Source organism: Macrotis lagotis, chromosome X (assembly GCF_037893015.1).
Source record: "Macrotis lagotis isolate mMagLag1 chromosome X, bilby.v1.9.chrom.fasta, whole genome shotgun sequence".
NCBI lineage: Eukaryota > Metazoa > Chordata > Mammalia > Peramelemorphia > Peramelidae > Macrotis > Macrotis lagotis.
In genome coordinates this window covers 566,592,632-566,619,010 of record NC_133666.1, presented here as the reverse complement: position 1 = coordinate 566,619,010, position 26,379 = coordinate 566,592,632, and the positions used below count along the sequence as shown (strand labels likewise).

At 35.5% G+C, this 26,379-nt stretch overlaps 1 protein-coding gene across 1 annotated transcript in view; it reads right to left on the bottom strand.

Moving 5' to 3' along the window:
- TRHR (thyrotropin releasing hormone receptor) overlaps nucleotides 1-20,893 on the bottom strand; it is a 37,379-nt gene extending 16,486 nt beyond the window's left edge. Inside the window, exon 1 of the mRNA XM_074207723.1 lies at nucleotides 20,108-20,893. Coding sequence (XP_074063824.1) covers nucleotides 20,108-20,893 — 786 coding nt within the window. The remainder of the gene's footprint in view (nucleotides 1-20,107) is intronic.
- Between the last annotated feature and the right edge of the window lie 5,486 nt (nucleotides 20,894-26,379).

Sequence of the window (26,379 nt, the reverse complement as noted above, 5' to 3'; positions counted from 1 at the left end):
CCCTGAATGAACTTAACATTTTCAGCACTCTTGGTCACACATTAATACTATAAACTACAGAGAAACTGCTGATCTGTTTTAATGAAGTGTGTTTCCTCTTATAACAATGAAATCATGGGTCTAATTCCTATTCTGCATTATCCTATGCTCAGTATCTAACAGACATTCTGACATATTGAATTGAATTTAATACTAAAGAAAATAGAGATTGCTTTTGTGCTGAAAACCATATACAGGAACTTTAAATTATAAATTGCCATTTGCTCCCAATTTGAGAATATGGTTGCAGAGTTCAGTTCTAATTTAGTACATTTTTATATTAGCATACTACTCAGGTTCCCTTTACTTTAATGTATCATTCCATTTTAGAGTCCAATTCATGCTAGAAAAAAATTGGCTTGGTCATTTCTTTTTATAATCCTTAATCTTTTTTTTTTTTTTTTAGGTTTTTTTCAAGGCAAATGGCTAGGTAATTATTAAGTGTCTGAGACTGGATTTGAACCCAGGTACTCCTGACTCCAGGGCCGGTGCTTTATCTACTGTGCCACCTAGCTGCCCCATATAATCCTTAATCTTTTAATGTTTTCTTATCCAATTCCTCTGTCTTTGAACTGGGTCCATAGACTTCCATCCTGCTATATACTAATGTGATCACATTAATGCAATTCTCACTGGTGTATCTTGTGAAATATCGATGACTGCTTTTCATTTTGGCAAATTAATTGAGTAAATTGAAAGGTAAACTGAATTTGGAATAATACAATAGCTTAGAGCCTATTCAAACTTCTGTGAGTTGGGGGCTTCAAAGACGAGCCTCCTCTAGTGTTTGTTTTGCTTTTGTTTGTCATAGTCATTTTAGAAGAGGTATCACTTATTCAAAGATTTCTGAATGGACATTAAGAAAACATAATCTATGCAGAGCATTCTGAATCATGAAAGAATATAATCTAGGGCACCATGTGCTTTTAAATGAAATGAAGTATAGGACCTTGGAAAAGGTCGGGATTCAACCCAAATTCATTCAAATGAATAAAAATGGATAGGATTTTAGCCATGATTGATGGTGAAAGGGTTTTTGAAGCTGCTATGCCCTTCAGCATAGAGTACTTATGACTGTCTTGAAAGGAAGCCTCCAAGACTAATGCAAAAGTTCTCTTCTCATTAGTCAGCAAAATATCAAAATATTTCATATTCAGGATGACTGGTCTGCCCAGTAATGTACAGTATGTTCTTGTACTTGACCATATTAAAAGTTTCCATGAAAAAAGCAAAAAACCCCAAAGATTCAAAAAAATGAAAGGCCTGTAAAGAACACACACACACACACACACACACACACACACACACACACACACACCCCTACATGCACATAAAACCTTCTAAATTATTAGTACTAAGTTTGGAAGGAGTTATTTTGGGATGTAAAATGGTTACCTTTTATTAGAAGTCTTCAAGTAAAGACTGAATGATTGCATGTTGGATATGTTTTAGATGAAATATTATTTAGGTGAGAGTTAGATTAAATGACCTATGAGGTTCTTACAGATTCTATGATTCTCTCTTCTGATAGTGATGGTCTTAATGAGGGTGTTGCACAAAGGAGAGAAAAAGACAGGGATAATGCAATGGCTAAAAATGTTAAGATTTGTAAAATACTATCATCCCCAAAGGCAGCTAAATTACAAAATGGATCGAGCTCTGAGCCTTAAGTCTGGGTTCAAATCCAGTCTGAGATACTTGTTAGTTGTGTGACTTTGGGCAAGTTACTTAACCTCCATCCTGCATAAGTTTCCTCAACTATTAAAAGTTTTTTTTGTCAGGATCAATGAGATAATATTTGTAAAGCACTTTGCTTTCTGGCAGGCCCTTTATACATGATTTTTCTCTCTTTCCCTTCTTTTTTGAAGGGAAATGGGGTTATCCATAAATTTCTGGAGAGGCATCATGGTGAACTAGAAGGCCTGGTGGTGTCTTGCATTAGCTGTGTGACTGGGTGTCTTACTTCTTTTTATGATACTAACTTTCCTCACTTGTAAAATATCAAGAATAACATGAATCTGCGTACCTCATGAAGGAAAAATATACTGGTGTGCCAGGTAGACCCTGTGATTGGACTAAAAAATTAAGTTTAAACCTTCCAAAGACAACAGCAACCACAGTGATTTGTAAACTTGAATGTTAACTACAGAAACCTATAAATTGCATATGATGATAGCCTAATCCCTTCCTGTTGCTTGGGTGTGTTTTGCTCACAGGGGGTGAATATTTGAAAACATACTGAGAAGAGAAAAAGGAAAAAAAAAACCCAGTTGCCAGAATTAGGATTCAAATTATAATAACATTTCAGTTTAGAAAAATAAAAGACATTCAGAATTCTTTCCTAAACCCTATGGAATAATGCTACAGCTCACTCTGCATTGCTATATTTGTTCTGAAGTAATTTTCTATGGCCTCTTCCTAGTATTACTAGAACATCACTTACAATGTGATTAAACAAAATTTCCTGCCAGCATCCTTTCTTTGTTCCTTGGTTTTTTGTGCTTGTGACTCTAGGCAATTTTCTCTAATAAACTCTCAACCTGAAATTCAAGAAATTCTTAGTCTCTTCTATCTTTGGGGATGGAAGTTTTCTGGATAGCTATTATTATATGGATACTTTTGAAATTCTTTTTTGGAAAGTAGCTTTACCCTTTCCTCCAGGTTACCCTGGCTGTAAGACATTGAAAAGGTGAATAACCTGGGGTGGCTAAATCACTTTACTTCTTTTGGATTCCATTTATTTATCTGTAATAAAAATATTTGTACTAAGTGGTCCCTAAGGTTCTTGCTAATTGCAGTGTTCTGAGATTTCAATTGTCAACATCTACTGGTTCTCCCCAAAATCTTAGTATAATTTGAAAGTTTAATAACTGCAAAATATCATTGTTGAAAAGTTCTTAACAAGGATATGCTTATTTCAAAGAATCTAGAACTAGAAGAATCCTTAGATCTTATCCAGGCCAATTCCCTTTTTCAGAAATAACTGAGTCCCATAGATATGAAATGACTTATTTGAGGTCACACAACTAGAAAATAGTGAAGTTGGGTTGTGAGAAGCCCAAATCTGCTTATCTTTTTTACTCCTCTAACATTTGAACTGATTAATAATAATCTACATTTATATTATACTATATGGCTTACCCAAAATACAATAGCCATATGAAATTGGATGGTTGTAATAATAATAAATAAATAACAATAATAATTCATGTACTGTTATTCTTGATTTTATATTTAAACTGTTTATACTTGTCTTAGTTATTAAAATAAAAGCTCATTATGAATAGAGATTGTTTTTCCTTCATACTTGTATCTCCAGTGCCTATAATAGAGCATCCACAGAAAAGTCATTTAATTAATGCTGTTTATTAAGTTTTTGATTGTCTCCATTTAACAATGAGGAATTTGTGCTCAACATTTGTATGCCTCTCCTACAACATCTACCAGTATAAGAGAGATTTAAAATAATTTCTTCTTACTCTTAAGTCCAGTGTTCTTTCCAAGCTGTTGAAGCTAAACCATTTTGATTTTGTGTCTCAAAAACCCCAGAAAATCTTATTATAACTGTCAGAGAGCTGAAATACTACTCAAGGTTATGCATAAATTTCATGTCCATCTGATATAAACTAGACATTACTGACATGAAGACCCTGAGCTAGGTCAAATACAGCAAAATTACAGACTATTAGGGAACTGGTATTCTGAGAATCTCAAAGCAATCTCAGGAAAGCTGAGAATTGTATATGAATGTTTTCAAGAATTATGTTTTCCCTTAGCATTACAACTATAAACAGCAATGGTTTCTTAGGAGAATTTCAGTTTGTAATTCCAATTACTTCTAGAAGCTTTTTTTTAGTAAGTTTCTTGATAACTGCTTCCATTTCAAATTGTCTCTATAATACAACACTCAATAAATGGTTTTCTAAAAGTGTGTTTCATTTTCTTAGGTACCATTAAATAACTTTGCTTCCTTAATCTCAATAATTGGGATCATGTCATTCAAGTAACTCCTGGTGGCTATTAAATATGTAAAGATTCCATAGGCTGAGACCTTACCTGTCAATATTGCAAGACCAGAACTGTAGAATTGACATCAATCTTTCCTAAATAATAGAATCCCAGTTGCAATGTATTTCCTTAGCATCTCTTTTTAAAAATTAAAAGGGGATAGCTAGGTGGCACAGTGGATAGAATGGCCCAGGAGTCAGGAGGCCCTGAGTTCAAATCAATTCTCAAAAACTTAATAATTACCTAGCTGTGTGACCTTGGACAAGTAGGGTTGAAGTAACCTTGTATACAAACATTCTGTTGCAAAATCAGCATACCTTTCATATATGTCCTCTCTCTTTGCCAAATGACAATTAAAATCATTAGAAAAATTAACTCAATCAGTCACAGGCCAGAAATTTCTGCATTAGGATTAATGCTGCATAATGAATCCATGATTTTTCCATTCATTTCTTTTGTTGTTGTTTAGTCATTTTAGTAGTATCCAACTTACTTTCAGGGATTTCTTGGCAAAGATACTGGAGTATTTTGCCATTTCCTTCTCCTGTTCAATTTTTACAGATGAGGAACTGAGGCAAACTGGGTTAAGTGACTTCCCCAGGATCACAGAGTTACTTTATGACTGAGGCCAGATTTGAATTCATTGAAGATGAGTTTTCCTGATTCCAAGGTCGGTGTTTTTTTTTTTTTTTTTTTTTTTTTTTTGCATGGCAAATGGGGTTAAGTGGCTTGCCCAAGGCCACACAGCTAGGTAATTATTAAGTGTCTGAGACCGGATTTGAACCCAGGTACTCCTGACTCCAAGACCGGTGCTTTATCCACTATGCCACCTAGCCGCCCCTCGGTGTTCTTTTCACTGAGCCACCTAAGCCTATTCAGTAAAACCATCTATTTCCCAAATTTTACAAATTAGGAAAATAAATCCAGTGAGCTGAAATTACATCTGATCTCTATTCTGTTTCCTCTCCTTTGAGAAGGTAGAATAAAATTACTCAGACTATACAATCTTACTGTTCTATTATATATTTGAAAAATAATGAGAGATAGAAAACACCTAGAATATATCTACTTGGCAACTATAATAAAAATATCAGATTTATACTTTTCTAGATTTTAGAAGAATACCTTATTTTGCATTACTTCATTTGGGAAAGAGGTACCATTTGTAATAAACAACTATATAGTCTTAAAAGGAAAAAAAGGTTTTGGAGCAAGGTAGTACTATAGAAAACTTATGTGGGGAAATAATAACTCTCACTTTTATAACTCTTTGAGTTCTTGGGAAGGAAACAGTAATATATTTCAGCATAAATAGAAATATGTTTAGTTTTCCAGACCCTGGTAATTCAATTTATTACATTCTATGCACTTATATCTTAAGGTATCATTTATTTCTTCTGTAGAGAAAGCCAAGAATCATGAGTAAGATGGACTGTCTTAGTCAGAGCTCAGATAACTATTTCAAGGAGTGTTTTCTTTTGCATTGTTTTTAATCTGTTAAAACTAGAGAGATAATGAGGCAGTGATTAAGACATTGGGGGAATGAATCTGCTAGAAAATAGATAATTGGGAGACAGACAACTAAGTGATACTTTTTACTAGAAGCATTTATAAAAAAAGCAAAAGAGGAATGATTGCCCATGGAATTGACTAGATTGATTTTTAAAAGAATTATTACATATTCTAAAATGATTTTGGAGTCAGGATTTTCTACTGTACTTCTTGCCAGTTGCATAAACCACTTTCCTGTGGCAATACATCAACACCAATGCTCCTCTGGTCCTGAGTGGTGCAATCTAAGAAGGGACTCGAAGATGAAAACATGGTCTTGTACCAGAGGTTGGGTCTTCCCATTACAAAGAATCATCTTGAAAAGCAATCTAATTTTTGCTTAACTGGCATATTACTTCCTAAGACAACACTGTAAGTCAGTTAACAAGAATTTATTAAATAACATTTTTATCTGTCGGGCACTTTGCCTAACTGAAGATTCAAGCATGAACAAGAGACATTTTATGCCCTGAAGGAGTTTACATTTTAATGAGAGGAAAACAACACATAATGGAATGCTAGCAAAGGATGGACATAATCAGAGAGAGGCAAGATGAGGAGGGGACAGCCAAGCAGGATGGAGCCCTGGATCTTGGCAAGAAAAGCCAATATCTCATCTATTAGAGTCAGTAGATCAAAGGGTAGAGTCTCCTAAAGATGATGATTAGAGAGTAGAGACAACGATGTGAAGACAACCCAGAAACTGCTGGTTGAGCATTAACCTCCCCCATCATATAAAAAGATGAGATTTATGAATAATATTAGAGAGGGCAATTCCACAAGTTGGTTCATATGAACTGACTCATCTAAGTTAAAATTTCTAAATTTTTAGGTTCTTATTCAACATAGGAAGAGCCATAGGTATCAACCTATTCCAGTACGTGGGACAAATTTATTTTATAGTGAGAAGTAAATTACCAAAAGTCTGAACTTATCAAGTACAATTGTGAAGGAGGTAGAGTTGTTCCTCCAGAAAATCTGGTCTGTGTCCCAGCAGCTGTCCCCAACTCCCAGGCAGAGGTTGAATGTAAACTCCAGGAGGGGTAACAGATCTATTTAATCTATCTATCTATCTATCTATCTATCTATCTATCTATCTATCTATCTATCTATCATCTATCTATCTATCTATCTTATCTATCTATTTAGGTTTTTGCAAGGCAATGGGGTTAAATGGCTTGCTCAGGGCCACACAGCTAGGTAATTATTAAGTGTCTGAGGTCAAATTTGAACTCAGGTGCTCCTGAATCCAGAGCTTAATTCAGTGCTCTATCCAATGCGCCACCTAGCTGCCCCATCAAGAAAGTAGTTATGCAAGAGTGTCTGTGTGTGTGTGTGTGTGTGTGTGTGTTGTATGTATCTGTTTGTGTGTGTATGTATGTGTGTGTGCATCTGTGTGTGTCTTCCATGGCAAGGTCCATGCAGAGGAATGGAAGGTGCTTAGGGATTCCTACCACTTGGCTGTTAGCACTACAGGTGAAAAAGCCTTGATTGGAACACCATAGTTACAACTTTGATCAAAGGATTTTTCAGTTTTAAGGAAATAATCTTTTTGGGAGGATCATGGAACACTTTGAGAGTCTGTTGAGGCCTAGATAAGCATAGATATGGACAGATCTGTTTTTTAGAGTAATGTTTTGATATCTACCTTCATAATTAAAGGGAATGCTAAATTTTAGTTACTTAATGAAAGTATGTAATTTTTCCCAAGTTGATAGAACAGAGTCTATCCACAAATGACCTATGAACCCCAAATTAATAACTGTTTGTTTGGACTTTTGTATTCCAGCAATAGGACAGATGAATGTCATGAAGTATAAAAACTTAAATCCTTATCCTTGGAGGAAATCATATAAGATTCATATTTTGGATAATGGCTGGGATTACCAACTTTCAATTCAGTCTTTACTTGAAAAGAACCTGCTAGCTCATGAGGTACCAAATCCACTTTTTACAAAGTCCTAGCAATTATCAGTTAACTTTTTCCTTAATAATGAGTCAAAATTTGCCTCCATATAATATCTTCCTAGTGGTCTAGGTTTTACTCCATGGGGACAAGGAAAACCCTATTTATTCTTCCTCCTTAATCCTTGGTCAAGCATATTTATCTTTTGGAACAAATATGTCAGTTCTATTATTTCTCTTCTAGGAATATGAGCATGGTATAGAAGCCAAAGAAATCCATTTTGGGAGGAACTGGTGAGGAAGGCATTTCAGGTGATTAATAGATTCATAAAAAGCAACAATAGGAGAAAAGACTGAAAAAGGTGCTGTTGGGTGAGATTATGGAGGACTTTGATTGCCAAGAAGCATGGTGTTTAATGAAAAGATCACTGAATTGGGAATTGGGCAGTCTGGGTTTTAGTCTCAGTTCTGCCTTAAACTTCTTCTTTTTTTAAAAATTTATTTATTAGGGCAATGGGGTTAAATGACTTACTTAAGGTCACACTGTTAGGCAATTATTGTTTGAAGTAAGATTTGAATTCAGATACTCCTGACTCCAGGGCCAGTGCTCTAGCCACTGTGCTACCTAGCTGCCCCCTCAAACTTCTTATGTGACTGTGAGTAGATCACCTCATATCTCTGAACTTTAATTTCTTCCTTTGTAAAGTAAGGAGTTTGACCTATTTGTCCTTCTGGGTCTTTGCAGATTTAAACTCCTAATGATGAGCATTAGTATTTTTTTTTCTTTTTCTTCTCAGGGCTCTTCATTGGATGTGTCAAAATATTTTGGAGATACCCTGTTTTCTAGGACTAAGGCCCAGAGAGTAGACTGCAACTTGAGTGTGGCAAAACAATAATCTTTTGCCTTCTGGAATGATCTCCCCTACCCCCACCTTGGCAAAGTGTTTTTTTCTAAGTTAGCACCACTGTTCACTAAGGGATTTAACTCCTGTTATTTCCCAGGGCCGTCCATTAAATGTTCACAATCCCTATCCCTTATCACTGACAGGCATTGCACTTCAGTTCTTGACCCGGAACTCTGGTTTTGTGCTCTGCTTGGGATGATGACTTTTGTCACAGAACTCAAGAACAGTTGTATGCTAACTATGAGGGCCAATTCCTTTCATATATATAAAGAGGTCTCAGACTTAGCAGCATTAAGCCCTCCTTCTTAGGAGGGGAGCTTCTGTCTGCAGGCATTATTTTCCTCATCCTGCTTGTGTCCTGCCTGTACTGTCCCTTGCCTGCTCTGTCTCAGTTCTAACTACCCCAGTTTAGAGGCTTGGTCCAGTTTGGGTGATAGATGCGAAGTGGAACACTAAATCCCACTGGACTCAGATATCTCTGGAGGAGAGAGTGAGGCTAGTGACACTGCACAGTATCCCCTCATTTAAATCAAATTCACTTGCATGTTATAGCATCACATCCCTGATGTCATGGTCTTCTATGAAAATGAAAGACAAATACCACCACCACCACCACCACCACCACCACCACCACCACCACCACCACCACCACCAACACCACCACCACCACCAACAACAACAATTCAATGCAGGGGAGATGGCAATCCCAAAGGACCACAAGAGACTCTATATGCTACATGTAAGAAACTAGACAGAACCCTTAATAACAAAAGACAGCATTATTTTATATTTCTTCCCATAGGTTCTAGCCTAATGGGCATTTCACAAGCTCAGCAATCTATCATGACTTTTGTTTATTCATGAAAGCTATACCCTATGCCTAGAATATACTTCTTGCTCACATATTGTGCCATCTTAGTAAAATGTAAGCAGTAACTGTATAAAAAAACTTTACTTTTCTATTCCTAGTACTTAATACTTGACCTTGTGCTTAGTAGTCACTTAATAAATATTCATTAATTGAATTACAATTATTTTAAGAACTTTACTTTGGTCAAATTGGTGAATTTGTAGCAGTAGACATGTTAAAAAAATAAGATCTCTATTGGTACTATTATTACTAAATGTCCACCCATTCGGGGGGGGAAGCATTTTTCTAGGGTTGAAATTATGGTTTTTGGCTAAGGATCTAAAATTAGATGAATAAAGATTGTTTATTTTTTAACAGAAGGGAAAAAGCTCTTAATTACATCCAGAAGACTGATGAAATATATGTACAAACCTTTCCATGTCTAGTGTGTAAATCAGAAAGTGTTCACTGTGCACAGTGTGATACTTTGTTTGGTGGCTGTTGTGGAAGGGTACCATATTAATGAGGAAAATAAGGCAGAACAAATGGGAAGCTAGGTACTTGGTGATAAAACTGCCTTCCTTTAAACTTGGTCATATCTGTGTGCTTGAGTATTTGTTTAACCTAGAAACCATGAAAAGAAAAACAAGCTTAACAGAGGCAAGGAAATTCAGACCCCATAGTGTTCCAATATACCAACCCAAGTACTATCGTAAAAGCCATAATAAATTGGACAAACTGCATCTCTTTCATTGTGTGCTTCATAGAGGAGGTGAAATATAAAATTTTCCAATTACATGGTGATTTAAATTGTATTAACGGACAAACATGTAAGAGCTGAATGAAATATATCTAATCGGGGAATATAGACTACTAACAGAGTTCATATCTCTAAAAAATGGGAACTTTTTCAAAGGAAAAGGACACATAGGCATAGACTGAGAAATAAGATCATAGGCTACATTCAGATTCTATGCAAGCAAGTCTATTAGGCTTCAGTTTTTTGACTTGCAAAATAGAAATAAAGCTATTTCTATTCTCTATCTCACAGGGATATATAAGAATCAAGAGAGTTGTCATACACAAAATGTGCTCTAGACCATAGAGGATCATTATAATATCACCAAATACTGAAACCCTGGATCTCAGAGCCGAGAGTCATCAGAGGCCATTTGGTTCAGCACATACCTGAAACTCTTTCACCATATATATTTCTATCTCTATCTCTGTCTCTGTCTCTGTCTCTGTCTCTAGCTCTTATCTCTCTCTCTCCTCTCTCTCTCTCTCTCTCTCTCTCTGACAGGTAACCATCTAGCTTTGTTTGCCAACCCAGGCAATCCATTCTACTTTTAGAGAAAACTACAGAACTATAAAGAAGTCCCCCCCTTTTTTTTAGTTTTTTTGTAAGGAAATGGGGTTTAGTGGCTTGCCCAAGTTCACACAGCTAGGTAATTATTAAGTATCTGAAGGTGAATTTGAACCCAGGTACTCCTGACTCCAGGGCCGGTGCTCTGTCCACTGCACCACCTAGACTCCCCAAAGTTTTCCCCTTTATCAAGACTAAATGTGCTTCATTGCAACTTCCACCCATTGCTCTTATTCCATTTTGTTATAGAAAAATGAAACATATAGCTTCCATAAGACAGTCTTTAAATATTTGAAAACAGTTATCTAGTCCCATCCACCTAACTCCACTCCTCTCATTTCCTTATTCATTCCCAGGCCTGGAAGTTCAGAGGGCAGGGCCTATTTTGTTTATGAGGAAGTGTGGTATAATGATTGGCAAGGATGTTGGGTTTGGATTCAGAGGACCTGCGTTCAAAGCCTGGCTCTGCTGTGTGATCATGGGTGAATCATAACCACCCTGGGTCTCAGTTTGTCCATATATAAAATGAGGAAGGAGGTCTCTTTAGATTCTAAGGTTCCTTCAAGCTCTAAATCTATGATCTTTATAGGGTATAGAGTGAAGATAATTCTCTGGTTACCCTCCTCTATATGTTCTTTAACTTTTTATTATATGTCTGTGTTACCTGGATCTGAGCATAATAGTCCAGAAGTAGTCTCAACAGAACAGCATATAAAGGGGCTTTTATTGCCTTGCTCCTCAAAGGTATGTTTCTCTTAATGAAGCCTAAGATTGCTTTAGTTTTTTTTTTTTTTTGGTCTATTTCTCACTGCCAATTCATATTAATTGATTTTACTATCCATTAAAATCCCTAGATATCTTTTATTACAATTGCCTAATGGTTTTCACATCTTATATTTGTGAGATTGATTTCTTAAATCCAAATGAAAGATTTTACATTTGTACATACTAACTTGCATCTTTTTCAATTTATTCCTATTTTCTAGCTTGTCATGTTATTTTTGAATCCTCATTTTCACCTAGCTGTCTCTCCTAGTTTTGGGTTGCATGCAAATGCAATAAGCATTCTACCATTGCCTTTATTATGGGAAGTTAGGTGGCACAATGGATAAAGCACTTGGAATTCATGAACTGGTCCTAGACATTTGCTAGCTGTGTGACCCTGGGCAATTCACTTACGCCTGTTTGCCTCAGTTTTCTTATCTGTAAAATAAATTGGAGAAGGAACTAACATACCTTTTCATTACCTTTGTCAAGAAAATTCCAAATGGGTTTATGAAAAATCAGACATGATTGAAACAATTCAATGAAATACCTTTATCTAAGGCAGGCATTTAAAATACTAGTAACATTAAAAGCACATATTGCAGTAAAAAACCCAACATCATATAGATTGCTAGAGCACTCTACTCCAGAGTCCCACTTTCAAGTTGATGAGGCACCATTAATAACTACTTAATATCTGATCTTTCAATTAATGCTGAATTTGTGAAATTGCACTGTTGTTTAGCATATATTCTCTTGTATTTTCCACAAGAACAACACAAAATGCTTGCTAATCACTTAAACTTCTTAATCACTTGTTAATCACTTAAACTTCATTTAGTTATATCTCTAGTTTTCTCCTGCTCAACTAATTCAATAACTCATTAAACATGATATTAGACTGGAATAACCTAGACTGGAATAATTTTGGTTGGATCATGTTGGTTCATTGTGATTGATGCTTCCTTTTCTAGATGTTCACTTGCCACATTTTTGATAATTCATTCTAGAATTTTGCCAGGAATGGAAGTCATCATGTTGGTATATTGTTTGTAGATGTTACTCTTATTCATTCATTAATTCATTCATTCATTTATCTATTTCAAAATAAGAACAACATGTAACTTCTATTCCTGACATATGTCTTCATAACTGTTCAAATATCATTGACAGTGGCTTAGCAATCATATCTGCCAGGCCAGTTCTTACAATTTAGAGGATGCAATTCATCTGGATCAGATGCCAGATTTATCAAGGGAAACTAGCTATTCTCTCACCATTTCCTTAAACTCTATATTATTACTTTTAGCATTTTTTATTATGGGGTTGGGGCATCAGACACCTATATTCAATTCAATAAACATTTATCAATAGTCCACTATGTCCCAGACATATTAAGTGTTAGGGAAGCAGAGATAAAAACAAAATATGTCTTTCTCAAGAATTTATATTCTGTAATGGGAGGTTGATAAAGCACATAGAATTTATGCCTATATGTTATATTTTGCTCGAATTTTTCATTTTGTCTTTTATAACAGATTTAGTCTTTCAATTTCTCTGGGATTCTGTGAATATAACTTCAGGATTTTTTTCAGTCTTAGTGTTTATCACTATTATGGTTTACAGGTCAACAGGTCCAAAGTCACCTCTTTTACAAAGTTTTTCTTTATTAATTTTATTTATTTAGGTCAATGAAGTTAAGAGTGACTCACCCAAGGTCACACAGCTAGGCAATTATTGTCTGAGGTCACATCTGAACTCAGGTCTTCCTGACTCCAGGATCAGCGCTCTATCCACTGCACCACCTAGCTCCCCCTTACAAAGTTTTCATGAACAACACAGTAATGGCCAAAAATCAACTCTCCTTCCTATCAATTCAAATTATTCTTACTTAACATATCAAAGTCTTTGTATTTATTATAGCTATTTACATAGACTATTATTCCCTTTATTTCATTGTAAATGAAATGAAAACTTGGTTTGTTTTAACAATAATTTATTAAGGACATACTACCAGACAGTTATATTATATAAACTCAACTGGGCCTTCTTAAAGTAAAGCAATGCTTTTATATCTCCCTGATTGATTTACCTTCCTTTTACCAGGCTGTTGAAAGCCTTTTCAACCTTACTCAAGTCTGTCAGGATTCTCCCATTCCCCAATCCTTTTGGCTGATAACCTTGCCTCATACTTAATTAAAAGAATTGTGGTCACAAGAACTCCATCTTCTTACCCCCAACCTTTATCACTTTCCTCATTATATCTTTTATGTCTCTCTTAAAGAGGGAACCATTTTCCTTTCTAAGGCAAAGCTACTTAGATGCATTCTTGAATATATTTCTTACCATCTTCTACAAGAGATTATCTTCTCTATATTCTTCACTTTTCCTCTGATCTTAAATCTATCTTATATCTACTGATTCCTCTCCTACTGCCTTCAAATACATTTGTGTACTATTCATCCTTAAAACCTCTTACTTGATCCTACCATATTTGTTCCCTCTCTTCTTTAACCTTCCCCCTCATCTTGGAAAACTATCTTGAGAAGACCATCTATAATTGATGCCTCCATTTCTCTTTTACTTATTTCTTAAAACCCTCTGAATTTGGCTTTTGACTTCATCATCTGACAGAAATTGTGCTCTCCAAAATCATCAGTAATCTATTAATTGCCTAATAGCCTTTTGTCTATTCACATTTTCTTAAAATCCTCCTGAACACTTTGACACTATTCATCACCATCACCTAAATACTCTCTATATAATTTTATAACCCTGTTTTTCTTCATTTTCTTCCCTCTCATCTGATTGATCCTTCTTGGTATCCTTACGATCCATCATTTTATCCAAGTTATGCCTACTAAACATGGCAATCCTTGACCCACTTCTTTTTTACTCTTTCATTGATAATCTCATCGGATTCCTATAGGATTAATTTCATTTCTATGTAGATGATTCACAGTTAGTCTGAAGATACTCAATTTCAACATGTCCAAATCGCAACTCATTATCTTTTTCTCTAAAACACCCTGTCTTCTGAATTTCCCTGTTACTATTGAGGGTATAACTGTCTTCTTAGTCATTCACACTCACAACTTCAATGTCATTCTAGACTACATTTCACACTCACATCAACCATCCAGTTTGTTTCTGTCTTATCATATCTAATTTTATATCTCTATCATAAATCTTCTTCTCTCTAGATATTCATTCCTTCATCTCCTCATGTCTAGACTATTATAATGGCCTTCCAGTTGGTCTCCTTTCCTCAAGTCTTTGTCCATTCCAATCCATCCTCCATTCATCTGTTAAAGTGATCTTCATAAGCACAGTTCTGATCATGTCATTCCCCTACTCAGTAAGTTTCAATGACTCTCTATTGCTTCCAAGGCCAAATGTTTAATGTGCTTTTTCTTTTTCAATCCTTTTGTATTTTATTTCCTTCCACATCCTTTGTTGCAGTGAGGCTGACTTTTTTTGCTATCTGCCACACATTAGACTTTATATGTAGTTGGTACTCTCTCCATGCCTGAGTTATTATTCTTTCTCCCTCCTGGCTTTTCTGATTTCCTTCAAGCTGAAGTTCAAATCCCATCTTCAGCTGGAGGCTTTTCCTGCCATACCCTTTCTCTATACTGTTATATTCTACTACTTTCCCTTCACTTTTCAGTAAGTTAACATTTCATTGACTTTTAAGAGACCATACTTTATAGTTCATGTAAAAAGATTTTTGCATGTATTTTTCTCCACAAGAATGTAAGCTCTTTAAAGGCAGGAATTGTTTTTGACTCTCTTTGTACCTTCAATGTTAAATCATAAACATTTAATAAATACTTTTTTATTGAGAGATTAGAAGGTAAGTATTATTTTCTAAATTATTTTCTATTCTTATCTTCATTGCCTATATTATTTTCTATATATTCCATGAATAAAACCAATTATTTTCTATAAGATTCATCATGGATAGGAGTGAATATTTATTAATGAGTTTATTTAGCCTTGAAAATGGTCATTTGTTTACCCATCAGGTCAGTTATAGGATCAGACAGACTTGACAACTATAAATGTGCTATGCTGTTGAGGAAGTATGTCATGCTTCTTCTCACTCAATTTCTGAAGTGCTATCTACCAGGGTGCTATTATAGTTTTGCTTTTCCATTTTCAAGAGTTTTCTTTTTAAATAAAAATACTCCTAGGAGAGAATCACACCTAGGATTATAATCAGTTAACATGTTATCAGTAATTAATTAATATGCAATTGATAGTGTGGAAGGAACATAGTAAAGGTGCTGGAAAGTAAATAAGCCAAAGGGGTGAGAAAACTTCCTGGAATGAGAGAGAGAGAGAGAGAGAGAGAGAGAGAGAGAGAGAGAGAGAGAGAGAGAGAGAGAGAGAGAGAGAGAGAGAGGAGACACAGAGAGAATGAGAGAATGAGACAGAGTCAGACAGAGACAGAGAGAGTCAGAGAGAAATTTTATTAACTATAATTTTTTGCCTAAAGTTTGCAGCATTGTTGGAATGAACAAAAATAAGATTGCATTTTATTATATTTTCCTGCTAAAATTGCTCCTTTGAAGAAATGTCTTGAAAATATTGATGGATATATGGATTTTGGTACTGATTGAAAACATCTAGTAGTCAGCAAAGCTAATTATTAACAAGTTGCCACACTCTTGAAGTTTTATCTTTTGGAAAATGTTGCATTGTTATTACATCATTCATTCTGAGAAAAGCAAAGGAGTATTTTAATGGTTATTGGCAGATAACAGAAGCACAAGTCTACTGTGCAAAATTTTTTTTGGCTGTGCAAAAGTGCTTTTCTTTATACTTAGTTGAAGGTAGATTAATTTTAAAGTAAACATTCCTGTTAGACTTTAGATTTTTGAGTTGGAAGGAAAATTTATGGGCCATTGATCATTGTGTGACCTATATAAAGTCACATATATCATAGCAGAAGAAGGATTTGAAACCATGTCTTAATCTTAAAGGACTTAAATTCAGATTCTTTCCACTGCGCCACAATTTGCCTGTAAAGCAATATATTTTATCAAGGTGTATTTTGTTGTGACTGTACTCATAATGAATGTGGAAATATCTTGTTGGATCAGTTTGAATTCAGTCCACCATAGGGATATTTTGCTTGAATAAAACCAATCGTGTTTGAATTGTGGCTGTTTTGATCCTTAGCACACACAGTTAAAAAAAAATCACCAGCGAGGAAACAATTTAGAAATAATCCTGATTTGAGCTGAGGTCTACATAAGCTCCAGACAATGAATAGAAAAGGGGGGAAAATCAATTGACTGGTTTCCCTGAGATGTTGAAGAACCAGTTCTACAATTTTTTTTTACATTTGCTTTAGTTAATTAGATGTTTAGGTATGACCTTTAAATGTGATTGAATCTATTCCTTTTGGGAAAAGAATCTTGCCTTCACTTTTCTCCACTGTGTACAATAATAATGTTTCATTGTTTCATGGGCTATTGACTTCCCCAGTAGGGACACTTCCTATTTTAACATAGATTACAACCTTTCCATGACTTGGCATATGGTTTTGAGGATTGCTGAACCCCTCAAGATTATTACTCTGTGATTATGTGATTAAATCTCATTGAACTAACCTAGATAGATTTGTAGATGAGATACACAACAGACCTTAAAGTCTTTCTATATTAGCAGTGCCTACTTGAGATGGGCTCTGATATTATAGCTTTTGAGGATTGAGGCATCAGAAAGGAATCCAATATAAGTGAACATTATGGCATCTTGTACTTAAACAGCACAATGAATTGTACAAAACATTTTCTTCATAGGAATTCTATGAAAGAGATAGTGTATTAACCTCTTTTTTATAGGTATGGAAAATGAGATCCAGACAGATAGTAAATATGACCAAAGTCATGTAGTATGCAAATATCAAAACCAGAATCCAAGTCCACATTCCTTTTCTTTACTCTAACATCCATATTTTATATCAACAACCTCACTCTTTGCATTTGCTCCAGTAGATAGAAATTCATAAAAACTCCAATTTACCCCTCACATTTTCCAGAAAGTTTTTAAAAATAACTCTACTTCCTTTTAGTGATTTTCTTTTAAGATGTGTGAAATTAGCTTTATTATATAAATAAAGAGCTGACTCAGACAAGATATTTATTAGAATGTAAATTGCACTTGCCTGGTAAAGGGAAAAGAAGAGGAAAAGATTTAAATGAAGGTCCTTGGAGCATTAGAAATCTGAGTCTGGAATAATCAGAAGATTTAGTGCTATGCATACTGTTAAAGACTAAAAGAATTTTTTTAAGAATTAAATTAATGAATATATTTTATCTGAGATGAATTTTTGTGGAGAAAGAAATGGCAAATATTTCCACTATCTTTGCTAAAATAGCTTAAAATGAAATGATGAAGAGTAATACCTGACTGAAAATGTCTAAACAAAAAAAAATTCTCTACCTTGCATACAAGTGTTGGGTGGATATTTTATATCTGCTCTGAGTATAAAAAAATGTAACACATTCATGGAGATAGTATACTTCATTCATTATTAGGTATTAATATTGAGGTAATTGATAGGAACTTTCATTTAATCAAACATCAAATATTTATTAAGCATTTATTAGTGTCAGATACTGTGCTAAGTACTGAGGGTATTCAGCCTAATGTGCTTAGAATTGAAAACAGTTTTAATTAGAATAATGAACTTCCTAATTGGTATTCTTTTCTTCAGATAATAGTCTACATCATGACTTTTATCTGTGATATATAGATATATATATATATATATATGTATGTAAGTATATATAAATATATGTATACATATAAATAAAATATGTATAAACATAAAATATCTATATATCTATACATATACCTATATCGATATATTTGATTTCATCTGAACTGGGGAAAATCCCTTCACCAATGCAAACTGAGTGATTGACACATTGTAGTTGCTTAATACATGTTTGTTTACTTCATATAATAGTGGGTTATTCTTAGAGGGATGTCTGAGACACAAAGACATTCAGTAATCTATTCAGATCACACAGTATCAGGCACAGAATTTGAACTCAGGTCTTCCTGATACTCAGCAAGTCATTTCCTCTTCCTAATGCTGTTCTCATTTTGCTATTTTATTTGGTCAACTAATTATAGATTTGGCAGTAGTCAACCAGTCTGTTCTCTACAGTTCCCAAAATCAAGTTAGGGCTTTCACTCTGCCAAATGCACTGATCAATACTGAAACTTTGCATTGGAAAGCACTGATGAAAAAAAAATTAGAATTTTTTTCCATTCTGCTATATTCATAAGATCATAGCTCTAAAGCTGGAAGGAAACTCAGCAATCTAAACCATGGGGAAAACTGAGGAGCCAGTGAGGTTTTTGATGACTTGTGTAAGGTCACTTAGTATTACAGCCAAGATATGAACCCAGAACTTCTAAGTATAGCTATTGCTTCTTTTACTGTTCATACTGTCTCCTTATATTCAATCCATTCCATTCAACAAATATTTATCAGCTACCTACTGTTTCCAAGGTCTGTTTCACAGATTTGAAATAACTGGAAAGGATAAGGATATTTATATATCTGATTATATTTACTTGTATCTACCTTAATTTTCAGCCTTAAAAAGAAAAAAAATACATGCAAAAAAGTGCATAGTTTTTCGACTGCACATAGTAAGAATTCACTATCCAAATTACAAGATGACTTTCAGCATTTATGTAAAAGTAGTAGCACTCCAATGTGTTTGTTTTTTCAAAAACAACTATTGGTGTTTACTAAGTATCATCTTTTTTTGCAATGAACTAAAGAGATTCAATGTTTTGTACATGCCTTTGCAAGTAAAAAAAAGAATAATTATGCAGAAACAAGGAAAATAGTAAAATATAAACATCTATGTACCTTATATATAATCTGGTGGTGATTCATCTCTCTTTCTTGAGGAACATTTGTTAATTGTATAGTTATGGTTACACAGAGCTATCCTGTAGTTTTGCCATGTAGTTATGACCACATGTGCTTTTGTTGAATTTGATATGGAGTAATTTGTAAGAATCAGCTTTGCAGAAAGGAAAGGTAGTCTTTAAAACTCAATAACTGTTTGCTTAGACTGGGCTTGCTGCTCAGTTTCTTAAATACTGTTGAAAATTTCTATCCTTCTGGGAAGAGGAAGGAAATCTATCTGCTTATTTTCTCTACTTCTGTTCACTGTAGTTTAGAGCAGTAATTCTAGGACTCCAAGAGAGGTTGTGAGTCTACCTTGTAAGTCACTGTAGAATGACAAGAGATGCTTTAAAAATATCCTTATACTTGTACTCATCCTTATGGTCTTATCAATCTCTTTACATGTAGTAAAACCATACTTTTAACTTCCTCAGGTGAGAGTGCCTTCTTTATGTATGTCTGTGAGCCAGATATAATACAACATTTTCCAGAGAGAAATACAAACTTTAAAAGAAGATTTTTGGTAGCCCAATTTATAATATCAACATATATACTCAAAACTTGGTCATATTAGTTTTTAGGTTTTTCAGTTGCTTCAGAATTAGACTTCATGATTTTAACTTTAGCAGAACATGGGAAATAATTTGACATTAGAAAACATGGGAAACTAGATATGTTATATTTTTTATCAGCTGAACTCTTAAAAAAAGGTCCCCACTCACTCTTGTATTCCACCCTCTATTGCTTGCTCAGTTAATTGGATTTCTTACCTGCTTCCGGGAAGAAATGGTGCTATTGAAACATCTGCTGGCTGTCTTAGCATTTAAATTCTTCTTTAGATAAGTTGGATCATTCCTCCATGTCTGAGAGTCTTTAGGATCTGAAGGAATGGGATTTAAGAATAGTATCCTAGCTATGAGTCCATAGAGGACAGTGGCCAGAATCATTGGTACAACATAGAATATGCCAAAGTCCATCAGATAAATGGGTGAATAGTAATTCCTAGAGACTTTGTAGCCACAGGAAACTACAGTGGCATCTTTGTAAGTGACCATATTGAGGTCAAGCAAGAAAAACCAAAGCATACAATAAATGGAGGTAAAAGCCCACACAAAGATAATGATCTTTTTAGCTCTTGAAAAGGTACAGAGGAACTGGGCCTTGATGGGGTGGCAGATGGCTATGTACCTCTCAATTGTAAAAGCTGTGATAGAACAAGAAGAAGCATTAATGCCCAAGTATTGGAGATAGGTAATACAGAGACACCCTACATATCCATAGACCCAGGAACCATAGAGACTGTCAGTGATGTTGGGGAGACCTGCAGCCACCAACACCATAAGGTCAGCCACTGCTAGGCTCACCAGATAACAGTTAGTTGGGGTCCTCATATGTTTGGTTCTCATCACCACCAGGACCACCATGATGTTACCTATGATGCCTAGTCCACAAATGATGAGAACTAAGAGGATAGTGACCACTTGGTATTCTAGGGATACCAATGCTCGAGCCTGAAGCTGTGTTTGGTTCAGTTCACCTCCTGTCTTATTTTCCATCTTTAACAACTCGAAGCTTCTCTCAAGCCCTTGTTGCTCAGCACATCTTATCTTCCAGGGTCTTCACTTTCATTCAGTGTCACTATCCTCCCTGTAACAAAGTGAGTACAAATAGATAATTTCATGAGACACTCATTCACCTTTTTACCACTTCATAAAAAAATTGCAATCCCTTACACGTAACTTTAATTTCTTATTTGGGCTCCTTGTCCTCCTTCTAAGGTATGTCTTACAGAGGGGGCATTCCAAAACCCTATTACCCTTCTGTTGTAGAATATGACAACAGATTAAAACCTCTCTTTCCCTGCCTTTTACCTCCCTTCTCCTTGAGCAAAACTGAATGGGAGAGGAAAAAGAAAAGGAGAGAGGTCTTTTATTTTGACTATGATATTGAAACAGGAAACTAAATACAACAAACTGAAAATTTAAACAGTTCAATGTAACCATAGAAGAGAAACATAAAGTGGTAGGGAAAAGCATAAGGATGGAAAAAAAATCAGACAGAAACATAAGTTATTTTAGCAATTCTTCCCCTTTTTTTCTAAAAAAGGAATGAGATACCTATGTAATAAAATAGCAAATATTAGGATCCACAATTTTGCTTAAAGCTCTTCTGTCCCTGCATACCAGAGAGGAAGAGATGGGCTTCTTCCCTTACCTTGTCCTCTGTAGCACTGTTTGGTTTCCTGGGTAGCTGAAAAAGGTAACAGGTCCAAGTTCCCAGTCCTGCAGAAAATCTTGTCTGTACTTTATTTCATAAAGAGCTCACTTGGCAGCTGCTCAGGCTTCAGAACTGCAGTTCCCTCCACTCTCTCCACCCTCCCAGCCCTTTCCAAGGGACGACAGACCACAAAGCCTCAATAAAGCTGTCAAATGACAGACCGTCTCCTTAATGAGAGCACCCACACACATGCACATGATCTTCCTACCCAGTAGTCATCAATTCAGAATATTTTCTTTGAAGAAATCCTTTTCTGGCAGCCTTAATCAAGAGAACTTTGAAAAAACAAACAAACAAACACAAGCGAGAGACTGGGGCTCTCAGCTGCTTACAGGGAGTCTAGCAGCACTGCAGAAATTCCCATTTCTAAGCTAAGCTAACCTGAAATGTGGATGTGCTCACTCCTCTTTTGATGGAACTTCTGGCTCTGAGTCACCTGCTGTTTAATGTTACTTGCAATGAGAAAGGGGAAAGTGAAACCTCCCCAGTCCAGTTAAAGAGACACCCAAAGCCTTTGTAATATTGAAAATGTTTTTGGGTCTGAGCTGAAATCAATTTCTCACTCTCTGCTTTGGAAACCTGTGGACTGTTTCCCCTCACAAAAGAGAGAAATCAGCTCGTCTCACCTCTCAAAATGTATGGGGGTGGGGGGGTGGAAGATTAAATTGATTCTGAAGCATTTCTATTTCAATCTTTCAGTGGTTTGTGAAAAAAAACTTTAAAATTTTGTGAAAGGCATAATTTTGAGATAGGAATGATCTGTTTACTTTTAAAACTTTTTGGCCCTGGAATATTAGTTCATTTTGTCATATTATCATATTTCACCCTTCTTCTTCTTCTTCCCATGATATTTATTCTGTGACTATATATTGCACCTTGTTCTTTAGGTCAAAGAGGATTCTTAGAATCCTCTAATAGAAATCAAGATTAACACAGAGTTCTGGTTCCCAACTCTGTAAGATGGTTCCTGGAGACTTTCTTCTTCCAGAAAGTACATCCTTCCAGCGACATTGTTGGCTTGAGGGGTTACTAACCTGACCTTCACTTCTTTTTCGGTAGCTCTTATGCATATTTTACTGCCTCTACTGAAAGTCCAGAAAATACATCAATCTTTCCTAAACACAATTGGCCCCAGAATACTAAAATCTTTTCAAAATCAGTAATTTATCTCCTCTATCTCGTTAATTGATCCTGAAAAATACCACTTTTCAAGGATTAGAGTGAAATGTGTCAAATTTCAATGATGAGTTCAGGAACGGGATGTACAAGAAATGACCCAGCCACAGTGAAGTGGATCTACGATCAGTCTATGAAACAGAAAGCAATTAGAAACTTTTGCCATTCTCTTTCTCACCCCCCACTCCTACTTCAACTGACAGAAAGCTTAGGAATAAATCAAATGCCTGTTGATCAGGTAATGTCTCAATATGAATGAAATGGTTTATTATAGCATTGTCAAAAATAAGAAATAGGAAGAATTCAAAAAAACGTGGAAAGGCTTGCATAAACTGCTATTGAATGAAATAAACAGGCCCAGGAAAATAATATATATGTTTACAGGAAGGCACAAATAGAAATAACAATAACAACTACAAAATAAACTCAACACTGTAACTGCAAGAAGGATAGAGAAAATGTATCTTCTTCCTTATACTATGATAACAGAACAGGTTGATGTATTGATCAGATTTGCTAAACCACTCCCTACTCCTTTTGTTTTTGCTTTCTTTTTTTTTATTCTTTGCTACATGGGATAATCTTTTTGACGGGGAGGGCAGAAGGATGGATTTAAAAATAAAAGAGATGTAAATTTTAAAAATGCCAATAAAAATTTTAAAAAGAAAAAAAATATTGAATTGTCCTTTGACTTTATGATGAGTAAGGCTAGAGATGAAGCTCTAATTCACGTTGCTTCTTTACCCACCTGACCAGAGGTAAATTAAAGGGCTCTGATGTCTGGCACATCTCTGATTCCCTTGGTCAATCACTTGAAGATCATCCTCCAAAATCCAATTTAGATGACTTTTATGCTCCTGGATTAAAACTTCTTCATCAGAGGCAGCTAAGTGGCACAATGGATAAATTGCTGGATCTCAAGGCAGGAAGATGCAAGTTCATAATCCAGCCCCAGATGCTAGCTGCGTGGCCCTGGGCTAGTCTCTTAAGCTCATTTTACTTTCCTATCACCTTCCTGGGCTCCCAAGGGTACCACTAAGTTTGGAATGAGATTAATATGCTTGGTACAGTGCTTATAGTAACCACATAGATGCTTACTCTCTTCCATTCTTTATCAGTCAAGAAATAAATACATGTGAGGTGGGATAGAAAGAGGCATTTTTCAAGTTGAATGTAATAAATTTATAACTGGAACCTTAGAGATTACCTAGTTCAACTTTTTATTTTTACAGTTGAGGAATTGAATCCTAGAGATTTAAGTGATTTGTACAAATAAATAGTTGAGTAGTAATGCCAGGATCTGAATCCATATCCTCAGACTATTAATTCAACAGTTTTTCTCTTGTGCCAAGTGAATGTCGCCTTTTTTTCAGGGAAGGGATACTGCGAAAACAAGGAAGAGGAATTCTAGTGAAAAAAAAAATCTTACTGCCTCCTTTCTCAACCCTTTTAAAACCTAGAACACATTCTTTGGAGTTATTTAACTTATTTTGGTTTTGTTATGGATTTTTAAATCAAATAAAAACATTTCAGAAAAATATTCATTTTTTAAATGTAGGAAGTTAGAAGACCCTTCTGTTGGTTAGGTGAATTTAGAGAGCTTTTGTATGAAATTCTGGGACTTCTTGACAAATGGTACTGTTTTCACTTATTAAAAAAAAGTTTTTGTTTAGAGAGTGTCCTCAAAATCGGCTATAATCCCAGTCATCAAAGAGATGCCAAGGAAATTTTTTCAATACACATTGTGCATAGAGCAGCTAGGTGGTACAGTGGATAGAGCACCAGTCTTAGTGGAAGGAGGAACTGAGGTTCAAATTCAGCTTCAGATATTTACTAGTTGTGTGACTCTAGCACATCACTTGACCTTGATTCCCTCTTTCCCAAATCTCTCAAAATAAATCATTTTAATCTATTGAGTAAATGGTGTTAATTATAACCCCACATAGGATCATAGATAACAATCACAATAGTTTACATTTAAATGATATCTTAAGATTTCCAAAGTGCTTTTACATTGTCTTATTTAGCCTTTGAAGATACAGATCACTATTATACCCTTTTTATAGATGAGGTAAGTGAGACTTACAGAGGTTAAACACTACTCAGAAAGTAAATTGAAATCCTCTGGTGGGATTCCAACTTAGATCTTCCTGATATTCTATATAATCTTTATGCAGAGAAAAGATATAGAGAATTATGAGTGTAGCTTTAATGCTATTAAAATCTTGTGAATTGTGGAGAGCTGTTTGCTTCTGAGATGTATACTCAACCCCTGTTGATTATATCCTGTCTTCCCTTGATGCTGTTTGTATTTTATCCTCCATTTTCCCCTTCATCTAACCTTGACCATAGATGCTGGTGTCGGGGTTGAGCATCTTGGGTCAGGTGGGATCAATACATAGTTTGCCACTGGAAGATACCTGGCCCAAGGTGTAAGACCACTCCCCAAGTGCCACCCTCTGTTCAACCTGCCATAGAAGGGTATTTAATGGGAATCCCCATGCCTTCTAGGTCTTTGTTTCTTTGGGGCTCCCATCCAGATGAATGAGGCTTTGTCATGCTCTTCCTTAATCCATGTGGAGCACTGTGAGCCTCATGCCATGTAGTATGGTTAAGACAAGCCTCATGGCTGCCTGCTCTCTCTCTCTCTCTCTCTCTCTCTCTCTCTCTCTCTCTCTCTTTCTCTCTCTCTCTCTCTGACTTCACCTGGCTTGTCCTCAGGGTGTTTACTGCTTTTCTTGCTAATTTTTGCCTATGTGCTTTGTAACAATATTTTACAGAATAAAATTCTGAGCAGTTTAAAATTCCCGGAGAGCTTGAGAATTCCTTTGTCTTTTTCAGTGGCCTTAAATCTGTCTTCAGTCTCTAAATCTTTTATTTTTTTGGCAAGGCAATGGGGTTAAGTGACTAGCCCAAGGTCACACAGCTAGGTAATTATTATGTGTCTGAGATCAGATTCAGGTCCTCCTGACTCCAGGGCTGGTGCTTTATCAACTGTACCACCTAGTGCCCCTTGATCTTTAAATCTTTAATAATCAGCAACAATCTTACATTTTAACAGGGTAGTTAGATGGAATAGTGGATAGAGCACTGGACTTGGAGTCAGGAGGCTATGAGTTTGAAGCTGGTCCCAGACACTTGACTAACTGTGTGACCTTAGGTAAGTCATTTAACCCTTATTGCCTCACATCCAGGACCATCTTCAGTCATCTTGATTCAAAATGGGCCATTGGGTGCAGAAGGCTCCAGAGGAAAAAGTGAGGCTGATGACTTAGCACAATACCCCCCTCCCCACTCAAATCCAATTCTTGTGTTTGTCATGGCATCACCTCCCTAATGTCATGGTCTTCTTTGAGAACGAAGGACAAACATCATCACCTTTATTATTTTTTTATCATCACTTTTTAACATCAAGGGTTAGCATTGGAAGGAATCTTAAAGATTATCTAATTCAACCCACCTCCTTTTATAGGTGGGGAAAATGAGGTCCAGAGAAGTAAAGAAACATCTGATTTCACATAAAAAGCAGAAATGAAATTTGAACTCAACTTCTCTAACTCCAAATCTAGTGTTCTTTTTTATGCCACAC